This window comes from Nannospalax galili, unplaced genomic scaffold (assembly GCF_000622305.1).
Source record: "Nannospalax galili isolate Female #2095 unplaced genomic scaffold, S.galili_v1.0 scaffold1176, whole genome shotgun sequence".
In the NCBI taxonomy this organism is placed as follows: domain Eukaryota; kingdom Metazoa; phylum Chordata; class Mammalia; order Rodentia; family Spalacidae; genus Nannospalax; species Nannospalax galili.
In genome coordinates, this window is record NW_008338883.1 from 1218398 (window position 1) to 1241826 (window position 23429).

Here is a 23429-nt window from a genome sequence, read left to right on the forward strand (position 1 = left end):
GTCTTGGGATTCTTCTCCTTCCTGTATTCCTATCTCTTTTCTGAATTCATTCAGAAGTTATCCCTATCTTCCTTCAGTTCTTTGATTTCTTTTTTTGTGTGTTCTTTAAATTCACTGAATTCTTTTATCATGTTTATAATTGTTCTTTTGAGTTCCATGTTCTGAATTATCTCTAGAGGGTTCTCACTGTACTCCTCCAGAGGACTGTTGGTATTTGGTGGGGATATGTTATTTTCATTTTTTATGTTATTATTTTTTCTCTGTGATTTTGACATGTGAATTTCGTTTGTAGTTTCTGATTCTTGTGTGAGACTCAAGCCTTCAAGTTTAGGTCTGCTTCTTTTTGTGAACTTTATGTGTCTTTATGGTTTACTTTTTGGGTATGAAAAGCTGGTTCATCTAAGGTTCTCTCTTTTGATTTTATATTGGAGTGGCCAGATTGCTTTTGTCTTCAGGAGTCCCGACAGAGGCCCAATTCAGGTTAGTGTCAGATGTTTTCAGGCTTTCTCCTAAGGTCTGGATCCCTCCAGGAACAATTTTGGCCTCAGGAATTTGGGGGTTGGACTGGCCTGGAAGCCTGGCTCAGGAAAGATGCTGGTCTAGGGCAGCTGGTGGCCATGCCACCAAGAGATGCAAAGGAAGATGGGGGCGGGAAGAGGCCCCAAGGGCTCCTGGTGACTGCACTGAGGAGCTGGGTTGGTCTGGATGCAAAGGATCAAGAAGAGGAAAGGTCAGCCACTGCATCCCTGAAAGAGGCTGGCAAGGTGGTGCAGGTCCAGGGAAGCAGAGGGAGTTGAGGGCAGGGCCAGGCCCAGAAGCAATGGTCCTGGGGCCCAGAGAAGGCACTCTGTTGGTATGGATGAAAAGGATCAGGGAGTAGTATTGCTTCCCCAGGTGTCTGGGGCCGTAAGACAAGGAATGGTACAGGAATGGCAGAGGAGATGGGGAGGGGGAATGAGGCTGGGGGAGTGAAGGCACGGAGGGCGCAATGGACTTACCCCAGAGAGAGGCCTGCGGTAGGAGAGAGGCCTGCCGAGGCTCCTGTAGGCCCAGGGAAGCAGTGAGGTTTTTTTTTTCAGTTTTTTTGAGACAGGGTCTGTCTGTAGCTCCAGCTGGCCTGGAACTCACTATGTGGACCATGGTGGCCTTGAACTCATAGAGATCTGCCTGCCCCTGCCTCTCGAGTGCTGGGATTAAAGGTGTGTGCCGCCATGTCTGGCTTTTTTCCCGTTTTATATGCTACCAATTTCTGTCAGTTTATTATTTTTATTTTCTGTCTTCTTAAATAGGTTTAATTTTTAAATGATGTTTAATTGACTTTTAATCATTACTTGATTCCCATTCATCCTTGGTATTAGTAGCTTCTGAAGAGAATGTTTTACTGCCATTCTTCTGCTTAAAATCCATAGCAGATGTCAAAAACTGTGCTTTGAAAATTATTTTGGTTATATATTTTAATGCTTAAACTTGTGCATTTTTACATAAATATTCATTCTTCTTTTTTTTTTTTTTTTTTTTTTTTTTTTTTATCTTTTTGAGACAGGGTCTCCCTATAGCCCCAACTGTCCTGGAACTCACTATGTAGACCAGGCTGGGCTTGAATTCACAAATTTCCGCCTGCCTTTGCCTCCCAAGTGCTGGGATTAAAGGCGTGCACCACCATGCCTGGCTCATTCTTCTTTTAAGTGTAATTATTGACTAAACTTGTATGCAGCTTCTCTTTTGTCTGGTGTCCATGAGTTTAGACTCTGGGCTGGTCTTAAACTTTCTATGGAGCCAAGGATGGCCTTTAACTTCTGATTGTCCTGGATGATAGACATTCATTACTGTGCCCTATGTATTGAGTGCTGAGTATTGAATCCAGGGCCTGATCCATGCTAGAGAAGCACTCTACCAACTGAGCTACATCCCCAGCCCTGGGTCATGGGCTTTCTTAATTTGTAAATCTTTCCTATTAATTAAACTTTTTTGGATTTATTCATTTTTATTTTATGTATGAGTGTTTCACCTTCATGTATGTAAGTTCACCATGCATGTAATGTGTGAAGGCCAGAAGAGGGCATCAGATCCCCTGGGATGGAGTTATAGCTAGTTGTTAGTTAACATATGGGTGCTGGTAACCAAACTGGGGTCATTTGGAAGAGCAGCCAGGGCTCTTAACTGCTGAGCCATCTCTCCAGCCCCCTTCCTGGCTCTGGTTCTTTATACCTGAGACTATTGACTGCAGTATGATAAGGTTGAAACACTGCACTGAGACTGAGTCACTCTTGTCATTTCTTACATCTCTATGATTGTAGACAGTTTTGTTTGTGCTCCCTGCCAGGTAGTAGCTCTCTATACTAGTTGTTACAGATAGCGTTTTAGACTGAAGAGTTATTCTGAGAAGGATGTGTCTCATTTATTTTTTAGACACAATGTCTACTGATAATTTCTTTTGAGGTATGATAGGACCAGAGTTGCTGTTGTTGACTTTTAACAGTGTCCTCCTCTCAGAATTTCTGTTATCATGCCCTTAGTGTTTCAGTTCTCCTACCATATGTGTCCCTTCTCCATCTCAGTAGCCTTTTTCTTCAGCAAGTAGTCTCCACTCTAGAAGAAACTTGCTCGCTTGTTTGAGATGTAGCTTAGCTTGTTAATGTTCTGTTCTGGTGCTCTTTCTTTTTGAAATCATTTCCTCTTCTCTGGTTCTTTCCCTCCAAAGAATCAACTTTGTATTCAATGTCTGGGAACTTTTCAGATTAACCCCATCTTACACTGAATTTTTCTTTACAGTGATTCTGATGCTATTAACTACTTAATTAGATTAGGTTGTTTTCATTGACGAGTGTTTTTCATTTGTGCTCACACAACTAGATGTACATGTCCACAAGTCCTATCAGAGTATAGTTTTATTATTTTATTTATTTATTTATTTATTTATTTATTTATTTATTTATTTATTTTGTTTGTTTGTTTGTTTTTGTCTTTTTGAAGCAGGGTCTCTCTGTAGCCCCAGCTGCCCTGGAACTCACTATGTAGACCAGGCTGGCCTTAGAACTCACAGAGAGCCGCCTGCCTTTGCCTCCCAAGTGCTGGGACTACAGGCGTGCGCCACCACACCCGGCTCCTGTTTTAGTCTCTTCTTTCTGTATATTTACTATTAGTCCACATTACTTTCACTTTGAAGGGCCTTCATGAAACTTGAACTTGATATTACTTGGGAGTTGGTGTTATGGTTTAATGGAAAAATCCTATCTTAATTTGCTGCCATTTATTGAGTGCCTACTTGTAAAATATTTATCAGGCCTATGTAGTTTACATAAATGAAAGATTATCATCACATATTTTCTGACTTAGAGAATGTAACACCTTTACACAATAAGAGTGTATCTACATGCTCTTAAAGAACTGGATTGAGTCTCAAATTTAGCTTTCTTGTTTAGTCATGACATAGACCTTAGCTAAACTACTTTAAGAGTTTTCTTATGTTGGGTCAGCGAGGTGGTTCAGTGGGTAAAGGCACTTGTTGCCAAGCCTAATGACCTGAGTTTGATTCCTGGAACCCATATGATGGAAGGCAAGAGCTGACACCTACAAATTGTCCTCCAACCTCCTTGTACCTGGCATGTGTGTGCTCCTCCACAAATGCATACATCTTTAAAAAATTTAAAGAACAGTCACTTTCTCCCTCTCTTTTTCTCCCTCTGTTTTTTTTTGTTTGTTTGTTTGTTTTTTGTTTGTTTGGTTTTTTTTGATATTTTTGAGACAGTGTCTCCCTATAGCCCCAGCTGGCCTGGAACTTAATGTAGCCCGGGATGGCTTTTAACTCACAGAGATCCACCTGCCTCTGCCTCCTGGGTGCTGGGATTAAAGGCATATACCACCATACCCAGCTGAAAACAGTCTCTTTATAAAAGGATGGAATGAATTAAATCATGCCCTACAGATTTTTAAAAATTTTATTATTTTTAAAATTTATGTGTATGAATGTTATGTATATAAATGCATTTGTGTCATGTAATGCCCACAGAGGTCAGAAGAGGGTGTCTATCCACTGAAACTGGAATTATGGATGGTTGTTAGTAGACATGTGGGTACTAGAAGTCAAACCCAGGTCCTCTGCAAGAGCAGCTAGTGCTCTTTGCTGAGCCATCTCTACAGCCCCTAGACTTTTTTTTGATAGCAGTACCCTAGATATATGTGACATGAATTTGAGTGCTAATTTTTTTGTTCATTTATTTATTTATTTGGATAAAGTCTTGCTGTATAGCCCAGGTTGACCTCAAACTTTCAACCCTTCTACCTCTGCCTCTTGAGTGCTTGGATTACTGGAGTGTAATTTTCACACTGGCTTGACTGAGAATGTTTTGTTTTGGTACACTTAGACTATTAATCATTATATTTTTTATGCCTTTTTAACATTAAAAGTAAAGTGTTCTAGGAAATTGAGAGTGATGTTCAGTTTTAATTCCAAAAAGTGAGCCCACATAGCTTAGTTTTTAGAGCATTAGCTATAATTCCAAAAAGAACATTGGGTCTGTTAATGTGATTCCTAAATTAGTAATCTATCTGTTTGCATAGTCTTAGAAAATAATTTTCTTTTGTGACTATTTAAACTCTGGAAAAGTAAAATTTTCCAAGCCAAAAAAATAAAATAAAATTCACACTTAGTACTGATTGCTAACTCTGGTTTTATTGAATTTAGTAAAGGATTTTATATTTTAAAAACTCTAGGTACTGGAGAGATGGCTTAGCGATTAAGAGTAGTGGCTGCTCTCACAGAGGACCTGGGTTCTTTTCCTAGTATCCACATGGCAGCTAACAACTGTGTTTAACTCTAGTTCCAGGGGATCTGATGCTCTCTTCTGGCCTCTGTGAATATTGCATGCACATGATGCACTTACATATATGCAGGCAAGACACTTAAACTCAAACACATAAAATAAAAATAAATAAATTTCTAAAACACAAAAATTCTAACAGTCTGAACCGTAAATGGTATGAGGTATGATAGAAAGTGTTAGAATAGGCAGGACACTGAGTCATGAATTTTGAGCCTTGTAAATAGTTTCTCTTTTTACACTTGGAAAGTGAAGAATACTAACACCTGTACTTCAGTTTTTCTCAGTATTTCTCTATCCCAATTCAATCTGTGCTGCATTGACTCATTTGTTTAAATTCTTGGGAGCCTATAGAGTAGAAATCTCTTTTCTGGGTGCCTAGTAAAATACGTATAGAACGTTCATTATAATTATTCATGATTCAAAGAGCATTATATTTAAACAAATCTGTAGGGAATGTTACTGACAGTTGTGAATGCTTGTTATGCTTTTTTGCTGTTTACTTCTCCTTCTCCCTAGTCACATGATATCTAGGCCTGCTATCACACATAAGGAAACTTTTTTTTTTTTTTTTTTTTTGGTCTTTTTGAGACAGGGTCTCCCTGTAGCCCCAGCTGGTGTGGAACTCACTATGTAGACCAGACTGGCCTCGAACTCACAGAGATCTGCCTGTCTCTACCTCCCAAGTGCTGGGATTTGCCTGGCTGTAGACAAGGAAACTTTGAAATTGTCCTCTAACTTCCACAAGTGTGTCATGACATGTGCGTGTACACGTGCACACACACACACACAAATCTGTTTTTCCAGTTTTGAGAGAAGGTTTTGCTCTATATTCCAGATTAGCCTAGAACTTACTTGTTGCATGAGTTAGCCTTGATCCTTATGTCTTTCTTCCTCCCTCAGACTCCTAAGTGCTGAATAATAGGCATAAGGCAGCACATCTGGCTATAAGATTTGTTGTTAAATTTTGAGACAGAGACTCATCATTCCTTGAAATCACTATGTGAGTTCACAACTGTCAGGCTGGCCTGCAATTTATCATCCTTTTGCCTCCATCTTCCCTGTCTCCTAAGTGCTGAAATTACAGGTGTGTGTCACTACATTTGGCTTAAAATACTTTTTTTTATTGAAATGAGCTTCTATTTGGGTCAACATTTGAATTTTCTTTTTGTGGTTAGATTCTACCCCTTGGGAATAGAATATTTTGCACACACATACACACAAATAATCCACCTCAGATTAGAAGTAAACATTGTGTATTTATTCAAATCCTGGTTTTACTGCCTAATGATATTTTATTCTAATAATATTGTTGTGAGGATTAAATAAGATGATTTAGGGCTAGAGAGATGGCTCAGTGGTTAAGAGCATTGGCTGCTCTTGCAGAGGACCCGGGTTCAGTTCTCAGCACCCACATGGCGGCTAACTACCATCCATGACTCTAGTTCTAGGGGATTTGACGCCCTCTTCGGCCTCCCTTGGAATTGAACGATGTGGGTTTGCTTAATATATAGGCAAAAATGATCATACATATAAAATACAAATGAGAAATTTTTTTAAATAAATGAGATAATTTAATGTTTACTATTACATTCTGTAATTCAGAAGAAACTGGTTCCATAATAGCCAATCTTACAGATATTCAGTGATTTAATTCCCTGACTTCAGTGCTTTTCTTTTCTTTTTTTTTAAATGGCACTGGAGATTGAACCCAGGGTCTTGCACATATTAGGCAAGCATTGTATTGCCACTCTTTTATGATTAAGCTTAAGATTTTAAAGGTGAGGGCTGCTTTGTATTTTTTTTTGCTTTGTTTGTGACAGGTTCTCTATGTATAACCTAGGCTGGGCTGGAACTCTCAGCCCTGTCTGAGCCTCCCCAGTACTGGGATTTAGAGGCATTGTACCACCACACCCGACTTAAAGGCTTTGTATTTTTTTCTTCCCTTGATGAGGCTGTCTATAAGTACACTAGGTAAATATCTATCACTTTCAGTTTCATTTCTTCCTTCTTCACTTGTTTAAACTAGACTTAGGGTTCCTTTTTTTCCCTTCTATTTGTCAATTATTGAGTATACCATGCATGAAGAAGAATATGTAACATGTGCAAATTAATTAGTAATTACAAAACTAACATCTAACTACTTGGACCCAGAAACCAAGTTTTCCAGTTCCCTTAGATTTTTTTCCTCTTGGTGCTTCCGGGACACATTTTCCCTCCTTCTACCAGAAGCCACTCCTGCATAACTTTGAAGGAAAACATTCCCTTGCTTATCTATGCATCTTTTTTAAAAAAGGTTTTTATTTATTTATCTTTATTTTATGTGTGTGTTACATACATATATATACACATATATATATATGTGTACCTCATGCATGCAATGCTGTAGAAGCCAGAAAAAGGCATTGTAGTCCTGGAACTAGAGTTAGGATGGTTGTCAGCTGCCATGTGGTTGTTGGGAGCCGCATCTGTGTCTTCTGTAAGAGTGGCTAGTGCTCTTAACCACTGAATCATCTCTCCAGCTCTTTTCTGGAGATCTTGACCATTCATCCATACCTCCAAATAGAATAATGAGTTTGTTTGAACAGTATCTGCATATCATTACATACCACATTTAATCTTACCAGTTATTTTCATTTGAACTTATAAATAAGGAACTTAAAATAAGGTAGGTATGGTGCCTCATGCCTATAATTCCAGCACGTCAGAGGCAGAGGCAGATGGATCTCTATGAGTTCATGACCAGTCTGGTCTACATAGAGAGTTCCAGGCAGCCAGGGCTGCATAGTGAGACCCTGTTGCAGAAAAAAAAGGAAGTTAAAATAATTTCTTTTTTAACTATTTATGGAAACAGTTGCTGTTTGTAGTTTTGTATATTATGGTTTATGATGGAGCTGAGTTATAAATACTTATTCTTCCCCTTTCTTTAGTTATTGTAGCTTTAATAGACAGATTGGGAGATGCCAAAGACAAAGTTCGAGATGAAGCTCAGAATCTGATACTGAAGTTCATGGATGAAGTGGCACCACCTATGGTAGGCATGCATCTGAGAACTGAAATTTTTCATTGAATCACACTAAATCACAGTAAAGTTAGGTGGTAACAACAGCAAATTAATAAGCCTTCAGGAAATATGAATGATGAAATGTTAAATAGTGAATTGTTGCTAATGTTCCAAAGAAGTTGAAATTTAAGGTACAGTGTCAATATTTAAATTTTTTTCATTTTTCTTTTTTTTTTTTAGTATTTATGTTTTAGGAAAAACAAGTAGACTTAGGTGATTTAACACTTTGCTGACTGTATTTATACTTCATGATTTTGTTTTTCTTACATGCAGATTATAAGATACTGAATACGAATGCTTATTTTGAAAACCACTGAATATATTAATTTCTGCAACTCTTTCAGAAACAAGAAATTCATCTATTTTTAAGTTTTAAATTTTTAGGTTTTTTTTTTTTTTTTTTGAGACAGGATTTCTCTGTCGCCACAGCTGGCCTGGAAGGCTGGCCTCAGTCTCACAGAGATCCACCTGCCTCTGCCTTCTAAAGGCCTGTGCCACTATGCCTGGCTGAAATTCTTTTATTTATTTATTTTTAAAAATATTTTATTTCTTATTTTATGTGTATGAGTATATTGCCTGCTTGTATGTGAGTGCACCCATGTCGTGCAATGCCATGGAGGTCAGAAGAGGGCTTCGGATTCCCCTGGAACTGGAGTTAAGGATGGTTCATAGCCTCCATGTGGGTGCTGGGAATCGAACTTGGGTCCTCTGCAAGAGCAATCAGTGCTCTTAACCGCAGAGCCATTTCTCCAGCCCCGAAATGCTTTTATTTTAATAGGTGGTTACTGATTGCATTTATTCTATGACAATAACCTGTGTTTTATGAATACAGTAGAAATAATTTGCCCTTAAAGAATATCTTGTATTATGGCTGTCAGTAAGAAGACCTGCGTTTGATTTCCAGAACCCATGCTGAAAAAAAATACAAAGAAAAACAGGGCATAGTGGTACATGCTTGAATACCAGTGCTGGGGAAGCAGAGACAGGAGGATTACTGGGGCTCTCTGGCCAGACAGCCTAGCCTAGCATACTTGGCAAGTTCCAGACCAATGAGACACCTGTTTCAAAAAAGATAGACAGCACCTGAGGAACAACACCCATGGCTAGCTTCTATCCTGCACATGCATGTAAATATGCATACCCACACATGTGCATCCACACATGAACACACATGCACACGCACGCACACACACACACACAGAGACACACACAGTGTGTTGGTCCTTGGTCTGTTTTATGTTACTATAACAAAATGGCTAAGACTGGATTCTAAAATGAAAAGAAATATACTTAGCTTATACCTTTGAAAGCACAGCAGCAGCTGTGGAATGCCCCCCCCCCCAAGAGCATCACCTCCTGGCAGGTGGCACCATGACTACAGGAATGTTTGGATGTATGTGAGAAGCTAAGGGCCAGGAGACGTGCCTGTCTTTTGACAACTCACTATGCCCTGCTTCTTCAAGGCCTACCTTCTCAACACTGCTGCACTGAGGACCAAGCCTCTGATACATGAACCCTTGGGGGACAGACCACATCCAGAGTACAGCATGGAAATGTTTTGAAAGGAGAGTGAAAATAAGCTGCTGTGTACACAGTGATTGAGAGTGTAGCTTCAGGACACAGAGATCAGAGTGTGTCATGTGCACAGTGGTATCTGGTGATTCTTAAAATTGTAGTGTTACATATGCTTAATAAAAAATCCAGAGTACTGAATTATAAAGGTAAGACTGCTTTTTCAGGGATTTTTATACCTCAAAACAATATCTTTAAAAAGTTTGGTGGATATTCCTTATTGATTTACATTTTAAGTTATTTTTGGTTTTCTATTATTACAGAGAACTGTACTTTACTATCTGTACTATACTGTACTGTCTTTGTACATTTATCCTTAGGCATAAATATAAATAGTTTTATAAATGGAAGGACTTCCAAAGATGATGATGCTGAGTCAGGCTATTCAAAATAAGATTGTGTGCTTTTTTGCGTGCATGTGTGCGTGTGCGTGTGTGTGTGTGTGTGTGTGTGTGTGTGTGTGTGTGTGTGTGTGTGTGTGTGTGTTGCTGGCAACAGAACCCAGGGTCTTGTGGATGCTGGGCAAGTGTTCTACCACTGAGCTATATTCCCATATCCCCAACTTAGTTAAGAGTTTTAAAACCAGGGCTGGCAAGATGGCTCAGTGGGTAAAAGTGCTTGATCTGAGTTCAAGCCCCACAGTCTATGGTGGAAGGAAAGAACCACCTCCCGAAAGTTGTCCGGGGACCTTCACTCTCATACCAGCATGTGCATGCACACACACAAAACTAAAAGATTTTTTTGAGGGGGGGGGTCTTTTTTGAGACACGGTCTCCCTGTAGCATCAGCTGTCCTGGAATTCACTATGCAGTCTAGGCTGGCCTTGAACTCACAGAGATCCGCCTGCCTCTTCCTCCTGAGTGCTGGGATTAAAGGTGTGCACCACCACGCCCAGCCTAAAAGATTTTTTTTTTTTAAGATTTTTTTTTTTTTTTCTTTTTGCACTGTGGTCTCACTATAGCCCTAGCTGGCTTAGAATTCACTGTGTAAACCAGACTAACCTCAAATTCATAGAAATCTGCCTGCTTCTGTCTCCTGAGTGCTGGAATGAAAGCCATGCACCACCATGTGGGCCCAGTTTAAAATTTTTTTTTGTCTTTTTTTTTTGAGTTAGGGTCTCCCTTAGCTCCAGCTGTCCTAGAACTCTCTATATTAGACCAGACTGGCCTCAAACTCGCAGAGATCTGCCTGCCATTGCCTCCCAAGTGCTGGGACTAAAGGCATGAGCCACCATACCTAGCTCTAATATATATATGTTACTTTGTTTTTTGTTTTCTTTTCTTTCCTTTTTTGCCTTTTTGAGACGGGGTCTCCCTGTAGCCCCAGCTGTCCTGGAACTTACTATGTAGACCAGGCTGGCCTTGAATTAACAGAGATCTGCCTGCCTTTGCCTTCCAAGTGCTGGGATTAAAGGCGTGTGCCACCATGCCTGGCACCTAAAAAATATTCTTAAAATCAACTTTCAGATTATCTTTTTAAATATTTGGGGTGATTATCTTTTTAAATGTTTGAGGGAGAGATAAATGTATTAGTAAACTGAATAAATGACTCTAAGCAGAAGGTAGATGTAATATAGTAAGGTGGCTTTCTAAATGTGGAGGAACATCATGAGACAATTGACTGTATGTTTAGAAAGAAAGAGTTGAAGTTCTTACTACACCAAACCCAAACATTTGTTTTGCATTATTAGTATAAGCTTATTTTTTTCTCCTCACAGATTGGGGAGTCATAAAATGACTTGTCCCAAAATGTTTCTGTATTTGTCCCAAATGTTTCTATATTAAAAAGAGAAAGCCTTTAATTATAAAATGTTTACAGTCTGTTCCATGTGACAGGGTTTTTTTGGGGATTTTTTTTTTTTTTTTTTTTTTTTTTTTTTTTTTGTAGCCTTGGCTGCATCTCTTCAATGCTTCCTGGACTACTATGCATATAATTGTAGCATTGGTGTTGAAGGTTTCTCAAGCATAGAAGAAATTTCCTGTGTCCTTAGAAATACTAAGATACATAGTATGGGTCACGATTTTTCCGACAGTTACTGAAATCTAAAGTGAAATATACGTAAATAAAACCAAAATGTGATTCAGATATTGAGTGGGTGGGAGCCCACAAGAAAAATACGTATTATGGGTTGAACATCTCTGATCTAAAAACTCAGTATCTAAAACTTTTTCAGCATTGATTGACACTGAATGGAAAATTCTATACCTGTCCCCACAGTAAAAATTTAGATGCACTAAAAATTACTATATGAAATTCCTTTCAGTTTATGTATAAAGTGAGTATGAAACATAATGAGTTTTGAGTTTAGGTTTGGGTCCTAGCAACAAGATTTCTTCCTGTTAACATGTAAATATTCCAGAATTTGAAGAAGAAAAAAAATCCCCAAATATGAAACACTTTTGATATCTAGTAACTTGGCTAAGGGATTCTGAGCCTGTATTAGGGCAGTGAACAGTTTGATGAAAATAGTCTGTTGCCACTAAAGTTGATTGTAAGGTTGTAGGAAGAGTTAAATGTATGACATGCATCTTTTAATTTTGTATAATGTGTGTTGTCTTTTGAATAGCATGTTTGGGAGCAGTTGGCCTCTGGCTTCAAGCACAAGAACTTTCGATCTCGAGAAGGCGTGTGTCTGTGTCTCACTGAGACCTTAAACACGTAAGTTGTGTGTGTACTGAAAGCAGCCTTGTGTAGCTGGTCATTTCTCAAGTTTTCTTTTTCTTACAAGGTGAAGGAAAAGTATGGAAATAAATTTTAAGTAGTTATTAATTGCTCTAAACAAAACTATAATCTTTACTGCTAAATTTTTGTATGTCATTCTTGTTAAATTTTTGTTTGTTTGTTTGCATTTTTGGTCTTTTTTAGACAGGTTTTCCCTATATCCCCATCCAGCCTGGAACTTGCTATGGAGACCAGCTTGTCCTTGATCTCAGAGATCACCTGCCTCTGCCTCCAGAGTGCTGAGACTAAAGATGTGAACTACCACACTTGGCTCATGTTAATTTATCCCTTTTTCTTTGATGTGTTAATAATAGTCACTCAAAATTGGAGGTTATAGAACTGATAATGCCAACAAGTTTAGATCTTTTTACTGTTTGAATCCACATTGGAATTTTTTTTTTTTTTTTGGTCTTTTTGAGACAGGGTCTCCCTGTAGCCCCAGCTGTCCTGGAACTCACTATGTAGACCAGGCTGTCCTTGAACTTACAGAGATCCACCTGCCTCTGCCTCCTGAGTGCTGGGATTAAAGGCGTGCGCCACCACGCCCAGCCACTTTGGATCTTTTTAACTCAGCAATATCTCACATGTTGTAGACATTTCCCTCCATATCCCTTTTTCAGGTTGGCCTTAGGCTTCCTGGAGCACTGTGGGTGGCTACTAAGATAATCCTCTGCCAAGGCCCCAGACAGTGTACCTGGTAGCAGAGATTGGAGTCCTAATGACATAGGTCTCCCAAGGCTCTTATGTAGGCCAAAGAAATGTAAGCACAGGCTTTTCTTCTTGTTCTAGAATAATTCTCCAGGTTCAGTGCCATATGGTAGTTGTTATATAGTACCTTTCAGCTTTTTGTTTGTGTCACTTCCTCTTCTTAATGTACTTCCACTGCTCCTTGTCCTTCCTGCCATCCAGAGCTTATCAGTGCAGTCAGTCTGCAGTTTTTGTGGGTTTCAGCTCTCTTGTTGTTTTCAACCTAAGACTTCATCAAAATATTAATAAGCGTAAAGATCCCTTAATTTACTTCATTTGAGACCCAGAGTAAAAAAGTGGATAGGCTGCTGGATTTTAGAGTGTTTTTGACTGTTTGGCTCAGTTGGCGTCACATGTTGACAGCCATCTTCAGTGTCAGTCATGCTTAGTCAAGATTTTGCTTGTTTTTTATCTTTAATGACATGTACTTTCTCTCCATCATGCTGTCATGACAGAGACAAGAAGAAAGCGTGAGGATATTTTACTCGCTATTCAATTGAAACCAAATTCTCTATTTTCACTCTCAAATTATATTTAGCTTTGGGACTCAACCACTGGTCATCAGCAAGTTGGTACCACATTTATGTATCCTACTTGGAGATTCAAACAGTCAGGTAAAACATTATTTACATTCAGTCACTAAGTGGTGCATGGATGCATGTGTGTGTATGCATGCGTGAATGTATGTGTGTTTAAGATTAATTTTTTTTGGTTGCCCCTTTCTGCCTTCTTAACCTCATTAAAAATAATAATAATAAAGTGGAAGGATGTGGTAAAAATAAAAATTTGTCTTTTTTGAGGTGAGGGTCTGGCTTTGTTGCTCTGAACCCCCCAGACTCAAGTGATCTTCCTGCTTCAGCCTCCTGAGAAGCTAGGATTAGAGACTGCTTCTTCTTCCTCGTCCTCTTCTTTTCTCCTTTTCTTTCTCTCCCCCCTCCTCTCCCTCCACTTCTTTTTCCTTTTGCTCTCTTCTTCCACCACAGTTTTAGCAACAAATTATATCACAGAAATTGTTTGTTTGTCAGTACTTGGGCTACTATTAAGGATAGAAAGTACTGAATGACTAGTTCTTGCATTTAACAGTTTAAGAGAGACCTGGGCTTCCGTCAGTAGTTCAACTATATGTGTTAATTTTTGAGGCTAGATTATCAGCTTCCTAAATTCTTGAATATACATGCATAAGAACTTTTTACAGTGCCCGTATTTAATAGGGAAGGCCTGGGTCCATGCTACATCACCTGTAAGAAGCTTCTGTACTATATGTATAATGCAGGGTGTCTCCTGCATCTCATCTCTCCTGGGGAAGTTAGCTGTGAATTAGCTTGGGCATTTGGAGTGAACCTGAGTAAAGTTTTCTTTTCTAGCAAGCTCTAGCTGCTCCTCAACAGGTTTAGAGGGAGTATTACTCTCTTCAGTGACAAGGGCTCTCCTTAAGTTGCCTAGGTTGGCCTCCAATTCTTGGGCTCAAGTGATTTTTTGTTTTGTTTTGTTTTCCCCACCTTAGTCTCTCAGGGAGCCAGGACTGTAGTGTATATTACCGTACCTGGCTCTTGGTTGCTCTCACAGTGAGATGTGCAAAAGAATAAGTGCAGTCTTTCAAATTCCTCTTTTTTAAACTGTACTTTTTTTTTTATGCACAAAATGAAATTTCCTCTTGCAACTAGTTTTTAAAAATACTTATTATTTTTATTTTATGTGTATGAATGTATTGCCTGGATGTGTGTAAGTGCACCCATGTTGTGCAATGCCCGCAGAAGTCAGAAGAAGGAGTTGGAGTCTCCGGGAACTGAAGTTATAGATGGTTGTTAGCCACCATGTGGGTGCTGGGAATTGAACCCGGGTCCTCTGCAAGAGCAGTCAGTGCTCTTAACTGCTGAGCCATCTCTCCAGGCCCTCTTGCAGCTGTTTTTAAGTGTACATTTCAGTGGTATTAAAGACATTCACATTATTTTGCAACTATACTACCATCGATCTGAAAAACCTTCAACTCTTCCCAGACTCAGCCTCTGTACCCATTAGACAACAGCTTTCCAGTCTTCCCTCCCCAGCTGCTGGCAGCTCTCATTCTTCTGCCACAGTTGACTACTCTAGGTACCTAGTGGAAGTCAAATCATGCAATATTTGTCTTTTGGTATGTGATTTACTCCACTAACATAACGTCCTCAAGGTTCATTCATGTTGTAAAATGTGTCGGAATATCCTTCTTCATTTTAAGGCTGATTAATTGCCCAATAATACACAAACATATCACTTTTTTGGTATCTTTTTATCTGTAGATGGGCATTTGGGTTGTTTCTACCTTTATACTATTCTGAATAATTCTGAAAATACTGATGTAAAAATATCTATTTGAGTTCAGCCTACGTTCTTGAAAGGTAATTTTATTCTGGGACTTAATTAACCATAATTAGGTTAATACAGTTACACTTTTTTTTTTAAAAAAGGCTTATTTTATGTTTAATTACGTGTATGTGTATGTGTAGATGCACATGAGTGCAGGTGGCCCCAGACACCAGAGGTATTGGCTTCCTTGGAGCTGGAGTTATAGGTAGTTTAAGCTACCCAATGTGGCTGCTGGGAAACTCAGGTTCTCTGGAAGAACAGCAAGGGCTTTTAACCTCCGAGCCATCTCTCTAGTCCCACAATTACACTCTTTGAAATCCCAATTGATAGCTTTTATTCATGAATTTCTATTAGATTTAGATTTCTATTTACTGCTCCCCCTTACCTTAGCTTTTTTTTTTTTTTTTTTTTTTTTTTTTTTTTTTTTTGAAGTAGTGGTGAACCTCAAGACCTCAAATATGCTGGGCAGGTGCTCTACCTCTAAACTATGTCGTGTGTCCTCTCCCCAGCCACCCCCCCCCCCATTTTTTTGGAGCTGGGGTTTCCTTGTAGTAGCCTCAGCTGGCCAGGAACTTGTTATGTAGATCAGGCTGACATCAATCTCACAGAGATCCACCTGTCTCTGCCTCCTGAGTGGTGATACCAAAAGCATGCACCACCACAGTCATCCCTTGTCCTTTTTTAAAATTTATTATTTATTTTTTTTTATTTTATGTGTATGTGTGTATTGCCTGCATGTAGGTAAGTGCACCCATGTTGTCAAATGCCCGCGGAGGTCAGAAGAGGCTGTCAGATCCCCTGGGACTGGAGTTATGGACAGTTGTTAGCTGCCATGTGGGTGCTGGGATTTGAACCCGGGTCTTCTGCAAGAACAACCAGTGTTCTTAACCACTGAGCTATCTCTCCAGCCCCCCTTGTCCTTTTTAAAGTGGATTTTTCTTGGGATTTCTTGACAGTCCCTCTCGGTTTTGGTTTTCTGTTAACAATATGTCGTATTATAATTTCCTCAGGGATGTATAAGACTTTAAAACCAACGTGGAGTGTTAGATTGGTCTGCTAGCATAGTAATATCTTGAAGTGATATGCATTATATGTGTCTCTTTAAAAATCCTGAATTCTTCGGCAGGTGAGAAATGCTGCACTGTCTGCTATGGTGGAGATCTACAGACACGTGGGAGAGAAACTGAGGATTGACCTCTGCAAGAGAGATGTTCCCCCTGCTAGGTAAGTACTTTTTTGCTACAAGTTTTGAAAGATTTAATTTCATTTGTTTACTTCATAAAGGTGAAGAATAGTACAGTGTTTTTAAATTCAAAAGATATGTAAGGATACACACTATTTTTTTTTTTTTTTTTTTTGAGACAGGATCTTGCAGTGTAGTCCTGACTGGCCTGGAATTTACTTTGTAAACCAGGCTGGTCATTAATGTGCGAGCAGTCTTCTTGCCTTTGCCTCCTGAGTGCTGAGATTACAGGTTTGTGCCATCATACCCAGCTATATGAAAAATCTTAGCTGGGGCTGGAAAGACAGCTCAGTAGTTAAGAGCACTGGCTACTCTTGCAGAGGACCTCAGTTCAGTTCTTAGCACCCACATGGTGGCTAGCAACTATTCATTACTCAGTTCCAGGGGATTTGACACCCTCTTATGACGTCTTCTGATCTCCAGCCTTGAATGACATGGATGCATTTACATACATGGCAGGCAATATACACATAAAAAATCATAAAATTTATGTGTATGTGTATATTGCCTTCATGTAGGTAAGTGTACACGTGTTGTGCAGTGCCCATGGAGGTCAGAAGAGGCTGTGGGATCCCCTGGGACTGGAGTTATGGACAGTTGTTAGCTGCCATGTGGGTGCTGGGATTTGAACCCGGGTCTTCTGCAAGAACAACCATTGTTCTTAGCCGCTGAGCCATCTCTCCAGCCCCCAAAAAAGTATTTTTTATAAGTCTTTGTATCTTACTAAGTTTTGGCATATTGTTTCATTATATAGTCTGTTATTTAAAACAATTAGGGAACTATCCTTTCAATCTGGTGGTGAAAAATTATTATTTGGGAGATACTCAAGAATTTAGCAAAAACTGTAATGTATTCATTAAGGAAATATTTTTTGAGTACCTACTTTTGTTTGTATTATACAAGTTACTGTTTAATGGAAATATGTATAAGAATCAGTCACTACTCTTGAAACCTAGTCACATAAAAAGAAATTAGAGCCAGGTGTGGTAGTGCCTGCCTTTAATCCCAGTACTTGGGAGGCAGAAGTAAGTGGGTCTGTGAGTTCTAGGCCAGCTGAGGCTATAGGAATACCCTGTCTCAAAAAAAAGGAAATTGGAATTTTTTGAGTAATCAGGCATTAGCCAGGTCACTAAGGAGTCTGTCTCTGTCGATGGCTTCTGTGGGTCACAACATTTACTACTTTTCAGAGTTTGTGTGTGTGTATGTGTGTACACATGGATGCCACAGTGCTTGTGTGGAGAGGACTACACTCAGAAGTTGGTCCTTTCCTTCCTCCTTTTGTCTCTCTTTTTTCAGCAGTAGTCCTTAGTCAAACCTCCAGGCGATTTTCTTGTCTTTGCCTACCCTCTCACTGTACAAATACTGAATTTACAGATACACACACTGCATCTGGCTATTTTAGATAGCTTTCAGGGGTGGAACTCAGGTTGTCCTCCCTACTTAGCAAGGGCTTTTTACCTGGTGAACCATCTAATTGACTCACAGAGTTTACATATTTATTCAGGATAGTCCAACAGAATTCTCTTTTTGTAATGAAATTAGATTGTGTGTGTGTGTGTGTGTGTGTGTGTGTGTGTGTGTGTGTGTGTATGTTTGTCTCTGTCTTTCTTACACATACACACACACACACATATATATACACAGACACATATGTATTTCTCTGTGTCGGGGGGGAGGGAGGGAGGGAGGGAAAGAGAGAAAGAGAGACTGAGACTCATATGCAGCCCTGCCTGGCCTAGTACTCACCATGTAGACCAGGCTGGCCTCAAACTCACAAAGATCTACCTGCTTCTGCCTCCTGAGGGCTGGGATTAAAGGTGTGGGTCACCATGCCCATCCTGTATTCTGTATTTTAAGGGGATTCCCTAAATAATATTTTTCTTCTTTGTATTACAATAGCTAATATTTAAAATGAATATAGAGAGTAACATGATGAACTTCACATACCATTAACCATCTTTAAGAGTGGCCAGTTTTGTATCAATTATGCCCTGGATTACTTGTTTTGTATTATCGGGAAGTAATTTTAAGCTGTTATAATATTATATTTGTATATATTTAATATAGTTCTAAAAATTTTTTTCCATCCAGCATCATAATACTGTCATGATATCTTACACACACACACACACACACACACACACACACACACACACACACAGAGTTTGTGAAAGGGTCTCATTTGGCCAAATTGGCCTCAAACTCATTGGTTAGCCAAGGGTGGCTTTGGACTTTGACCCTCCTGCTCCTACCTCTGTAGTGTTGGGATTCTAGGTAAACACTACGCCCTGTTTACTATGGTGCTAGGGATGGAACCTGGGTTTCCATTCTTTCCAGCCTGGCACTCTTCCAGCTGAGCTTCATCCTCAGCCCCAGCCCATACCTTAAGCTTTTTTCCACATAATCCTAGGACTTCAGTATGTTGTCAGAATTTAAGTCTCCCTCCCTCCCTCCCTCTGACAGGGTCTTCCTGTAACCCAAGCTGGCCTGGAACTCACTATTGTACATCAGGCTGGCCTTGAACTCAAAGAGATCTACCTGCCTCTGCCTCCTGAGTGCTAGGATTAAAGGCGTGTACCATCACGCTTAACTCTCCAGTTGTTTCATAAGTGTCATAAATTAAAAAAAAATCTTCCTGTACCATTGTGCCTTTTATTCCTTAGACTTTATGTGTTATATAAATCTGTAGTTTGTGCTATAAATTTTTCCATATTCCGGATTTTGGTGATTTTTTTCCTGTGATAAGATTTTTTCATAGCTTGTAAATTTATAGTTGAATGTAGATTGCATCAGATTTTTAGGAGGTCAGGATAAAGAAGATCAGTTCATAGGTGGTGGTCTGTTCTACTTATGTGAGATCCATGTCTCACTGGCTTTCTTTTTTCTTTTTAATTAATTTTTATTTTCTCTGTGTAAGTGTTGTGCCTGCATGTATGTAAGTGCACTCGTGTTGTACATTGCCCAAGGGGGACAGAAGAGGGCGTCAGATCCCCTGGAACAGGAGTTACAGACAGTTGTTAGTGGCCATGTTAGTGCTGGGATTTGAACCCAGGTCCTCTGCAAGAGCAGCTCTTAACTACCAAGCCATCATTCCAGTCCCATGCTTTCTTACATAGATTCTTGGGTTTGTGCACTTTACAGATTATTGAAATGCTGGTTTATTTTCTTAAGTAAACTTTATTTTTAGAGCAGTTTTAATAGCAAAATTGAAAGTACAGAGATTTTTCTGTGTTGTCCTTGTCCCCCTACACTGTAGTTTCCTCTGATAACAGTATTCCTCCACCAGACTGGTACTTACTTTATAATTGATGAGCCTACATTGACACATTGTCAGACATTGTAAGCTAAGGGGCCTTGGTATTATCAAGGGAGAAACGGGGAAAAGGGGGACACTTTAAAAGGGGAAGCCATGGTAGAAGTGTTAGACAGGGAGAGAGAGAGGAGAGATAAATAATTCCTAGCTAATGTGAAAAACCAGAGGAAAACATATTAGTCCAACAACCTAATGACAAATTACACATACAGTGTTTCTAAATGAATCAATGTGTATAGCTAAAGGCTACATAACAAGAAACAGTGCCAGACAGGAGAAACCGTCCTTTGAGTTGTTGACCATCTCAGCTTACTCTGAGCTCTTTTCTAAATTTCCTGCTTCCCGTTTTTCCTAATCTGTAGCTGAATATTGATCTCATGCTTTCTTTTTTTTGTTTCAGTGTTAGAGATGGAACCCAGGCCTCATACAATCCCATGTTTTAGTCTTATTCTGCTTTTTGCTCAAAAAACTCTCCTAAATCCTTTCCTTTCTGTCCCTGACTTATCTGGACTTCATTTTTGAGGTAGCAGCTTTCATTTTCAATGCTTCCTTCTCATGTCCACATCTTACCTCTGGCAGCCTGCCTAGTGTCTGTTCAATCCTGTGGAAGACAAAACCATGTCAGGTGAAGCTAGTACTTCCTTTTTTAAATTAATTTATTATTATTTTCTATGTGTATGGTAGTATTGTATGCATGTGTGTAAGTACACCTGTGTCATGCAGTGTCTGCGAAGGTCAGAAGAGGGTGTTGGATCCCCTGGAACTGTAGTTACAGATAGTTGTTAGCCACCATGTGGGTGCTGGGAATTGAACCCTGGTCCTTTGCAAGAGCAGTCAGTGCTCTTAACTGCTGAGCCATCTCTCCAGCCCCTCTTCTATAGTACTTTCAGATCTGTAAGTAGTTGTACTGGTTGAATTAGTTGAGGAGGTTAGGTTAAGGTTTAGAAAATGTGTTATAACAAATCCCTAAGGAGTTTTCAGCTAAAAGTTATTTTACAACCAAAATATATTCAGTTACTTCTTACTGAAATTAGGTAGTGTCATTTTCAAAAAGTATATGTAGGCTCAGTTTATAAGAAATGACAGGCTGTGGATCAAGACTTAAATGTTTTAGGAAATAAAATTGTGACAGAGTAAGCCAGAGAAAAACATTTGATAATTAAAGCCAGTAGAACAATGGGCTGTCTTTCCTTCCCCAAATATGTAACTTAGGAATTTAAGAATAAATCATAGCATGATAGATTGGGAAGTTAGAGAAGAAGCAAAGCATTATAAAGACATTGTCAGCATGGTTCCATTTTATTCTGAAGGAAAATACATAGGAATATAAATGCTATAGTGAAACAAGTTCTCTGAATGTTTGGACTATATGTTGCTGTTTTTTTCTTCCTGTTTGTATTCCTAATTTCCTTCTATAATGAGTGTGTATTTCCTTTTCTAATAAGAAACTTCTTTTTTAGAAATATGGGTTTTTGTTTTGTTTTGTCTTTTTGAAGACAGGGTCTCTTTCCCCAGCTGGTCTGGAACTTCCTATGCAAACCAGTCTAGTCTTTATCTTACAGAGATCCACCTGCTTCTCCCTTACCTCCAAAGTGCTAGGATTAAAGGTGTGTGCCACCATGTGATTTTTGTTAAAAAGTGATAGCAAAAGTGGAAAGAGTAATTATTCTGAATGTAAATTTAGTAGTGCCAGTGGATTGGTGTTATATGAAATAGGTTAATATGAGTAGGGTCAGACTGCCCTTCATATCAGTATCACAGTACTTTCTGTTTTCCATCTTGTTTTCATGTCTGCCTTACATCTACTCTGTGATTTTCATGTGTTTTTGAATGATATTTCGATGCTTGAGTGGATTATTACAGGGTTGGAACTAGAAAATTTGTGCTGGGTTTGGAGAAATTATTTCATGATGAAATTGTTTTGTGTAAAAGTTGTCTTTTTTAACTACATGCCTGAAAGTATGTATTGTCCAGTCTGTATTTGGCTTCTTCTCTTGACTTAAGAGACATGGGTTGGTGTCTTTCAGTAAGCGACTTAATTGTAGAAGAGCGTTGTATAGTGAGCAAATCAAATCCCTAGGATTAGAGGTGGTAAGGGAAATTGTTTCAGTTCATCGCTGTGTAAAAACAAATAATTTATTCTTTATTCCCAGATTAGAAATGGTATTTGCCAAATTCGATGAAGTACAAAATTCGGGCGGTATGATTTTGAGTATCTGCAAAGGTAAGAGTAATTGTTATTCTACCTCTTAAACATTTCTAAGACTACTTAGCAAAGATTTAGAGACTACAATATCAAGACAAATATTTTATTTCTAATGCAAAAGAATTGATTTTGTAGCTTGAAAATGTAGGAAGGACGTTATCGCAGAATCTTGTATCTTTTGATCACAACCTACCTCTGATTCTTTGGAGTCATTGGAAAGTTCCAAATCGAATTGTAATATAAAGCAATATTGGTTTTGGTCTCTTTTTTTTTTTTTTTTTCTTTCTTCTGGATTGAAGGTGTGTTGACCCTCTTCTTGTCTTCCTTGTTCCATGTATGAAGTGTATTTTTATAGCCAGAGTAATTCATTATTTTACTTGGCTGTGTTCAGTAGAAATTGTGGCATTGATGGTTCTCTTCTCTGATGTACAGACTCAGTGACAGTATTGGTGAAGAAACATACGCATAAATTTCATAAAAAAAAAATCATCTTTCAATTCTTAGGTAGAATGTTGCCAAGTGGTAATTCAGGAAGGGTTAGAATTAGCATCTGCGTCCATAGATAATTTATTTGACTTTGTGATTCTTTTCTTTGTTATACCATTGATAGATTGTATTTAGTTTTCTTGGGTAGCATTTACCTATGCTTGTCTTTTTATTTATCTATTTATTTATTTTTGGTCTTTTTTGAGCCAGGATCTCCCTGTAGCCTCAGCTGGCCTAGAACTCACTATGTAGACCAGGCTGGCCTTGAACTCACAGAGATCCTCCTGCCTCTGCCTCCCAAGTGCTGGGACTACAGGCGTGCGCCTCCACACTCGGCTCTATGCTTGTCTTTAAGTATTCATTAACCATAGATATGAAGAATGTATTTTGTTTCTAAAGACAATACAGATGGTTTTTCCATGTAGTAAAGTAACTTCACATTCCAGATAATAGGATTAGCTTGGTAATGTAAATGATGTTGTAGAAAATTTTTGTTGTATGAGTTTAAAGTCAAACAATAGGAAAACAAATTCAGTATAGTCAGGCTTTTTTCTCTTTGTTCAATCAGGACTGGGCTTTATTGTGTTGCAGGAAGTCAGGTGGAGTGACACAGTAATGTTAATGAAGATTGTGTCACAATTAAACATAAGTCCAAAGAATAAATTGACTTCATTTCTACCAGTTCTCACTCAGACAGCTGTTTCTCACTTCTCTATCTGAATAGAAGGTGTTTGCATGCATCCTAATTTGTCTAGTAGTTAGGTCTGTTCATGTCTGTAGAAACCAGAAACAGGAGGAAAAGGGAGTAGTGTTAAAATTTTTTGACTTAGGAGTCTTCATAGTATTCTTATTTTTGTATTCCATACTGTTTTATTTATTTATTTATTTATTTATTTATTTATTTATTTATTTAT

The 23429-nt window shown here is 38.8% G+C and overlaps 1 protein-coding gene across 20 annotated transcripts in view; it reads left to right on the forward strand.

The window, feature by feature from the left end:
• The window catches only part of Clasp2 (cytoplasmic linker associated protein 2), a 220169-nt gene that overhangs the window by 18088 nt on the left and 178652 nt on the right, over positions 1 to 23429 (forward strand). For all 20 annotated transcript variants that reach the window (XM_008833413.2, XM_008833404.2, XM_029563675.1 and 17 more), the window contains exons 3-7: positions 7751 to 7854; positions 12023 to 12114; positions 13463 to 13538; positions 16394 to 16491; positions 21977 to 22047. In XM_008833413.2, coding sequence (XP_008831635.1) covers positions 7751 to 7854; positions 12023 to 12114; positions 13463 to 13538; positions 16394 to 16491; positions 21977 to 22047 — 441 coding nt within the window. The remainder of the gene's footprint in view (positions 1 to 7750; positions 7855 to 12022; positions 12115 to 13462; positions 13539 to 16393; positions 16492 to 21976; positions 22048 to 23429) is intronic.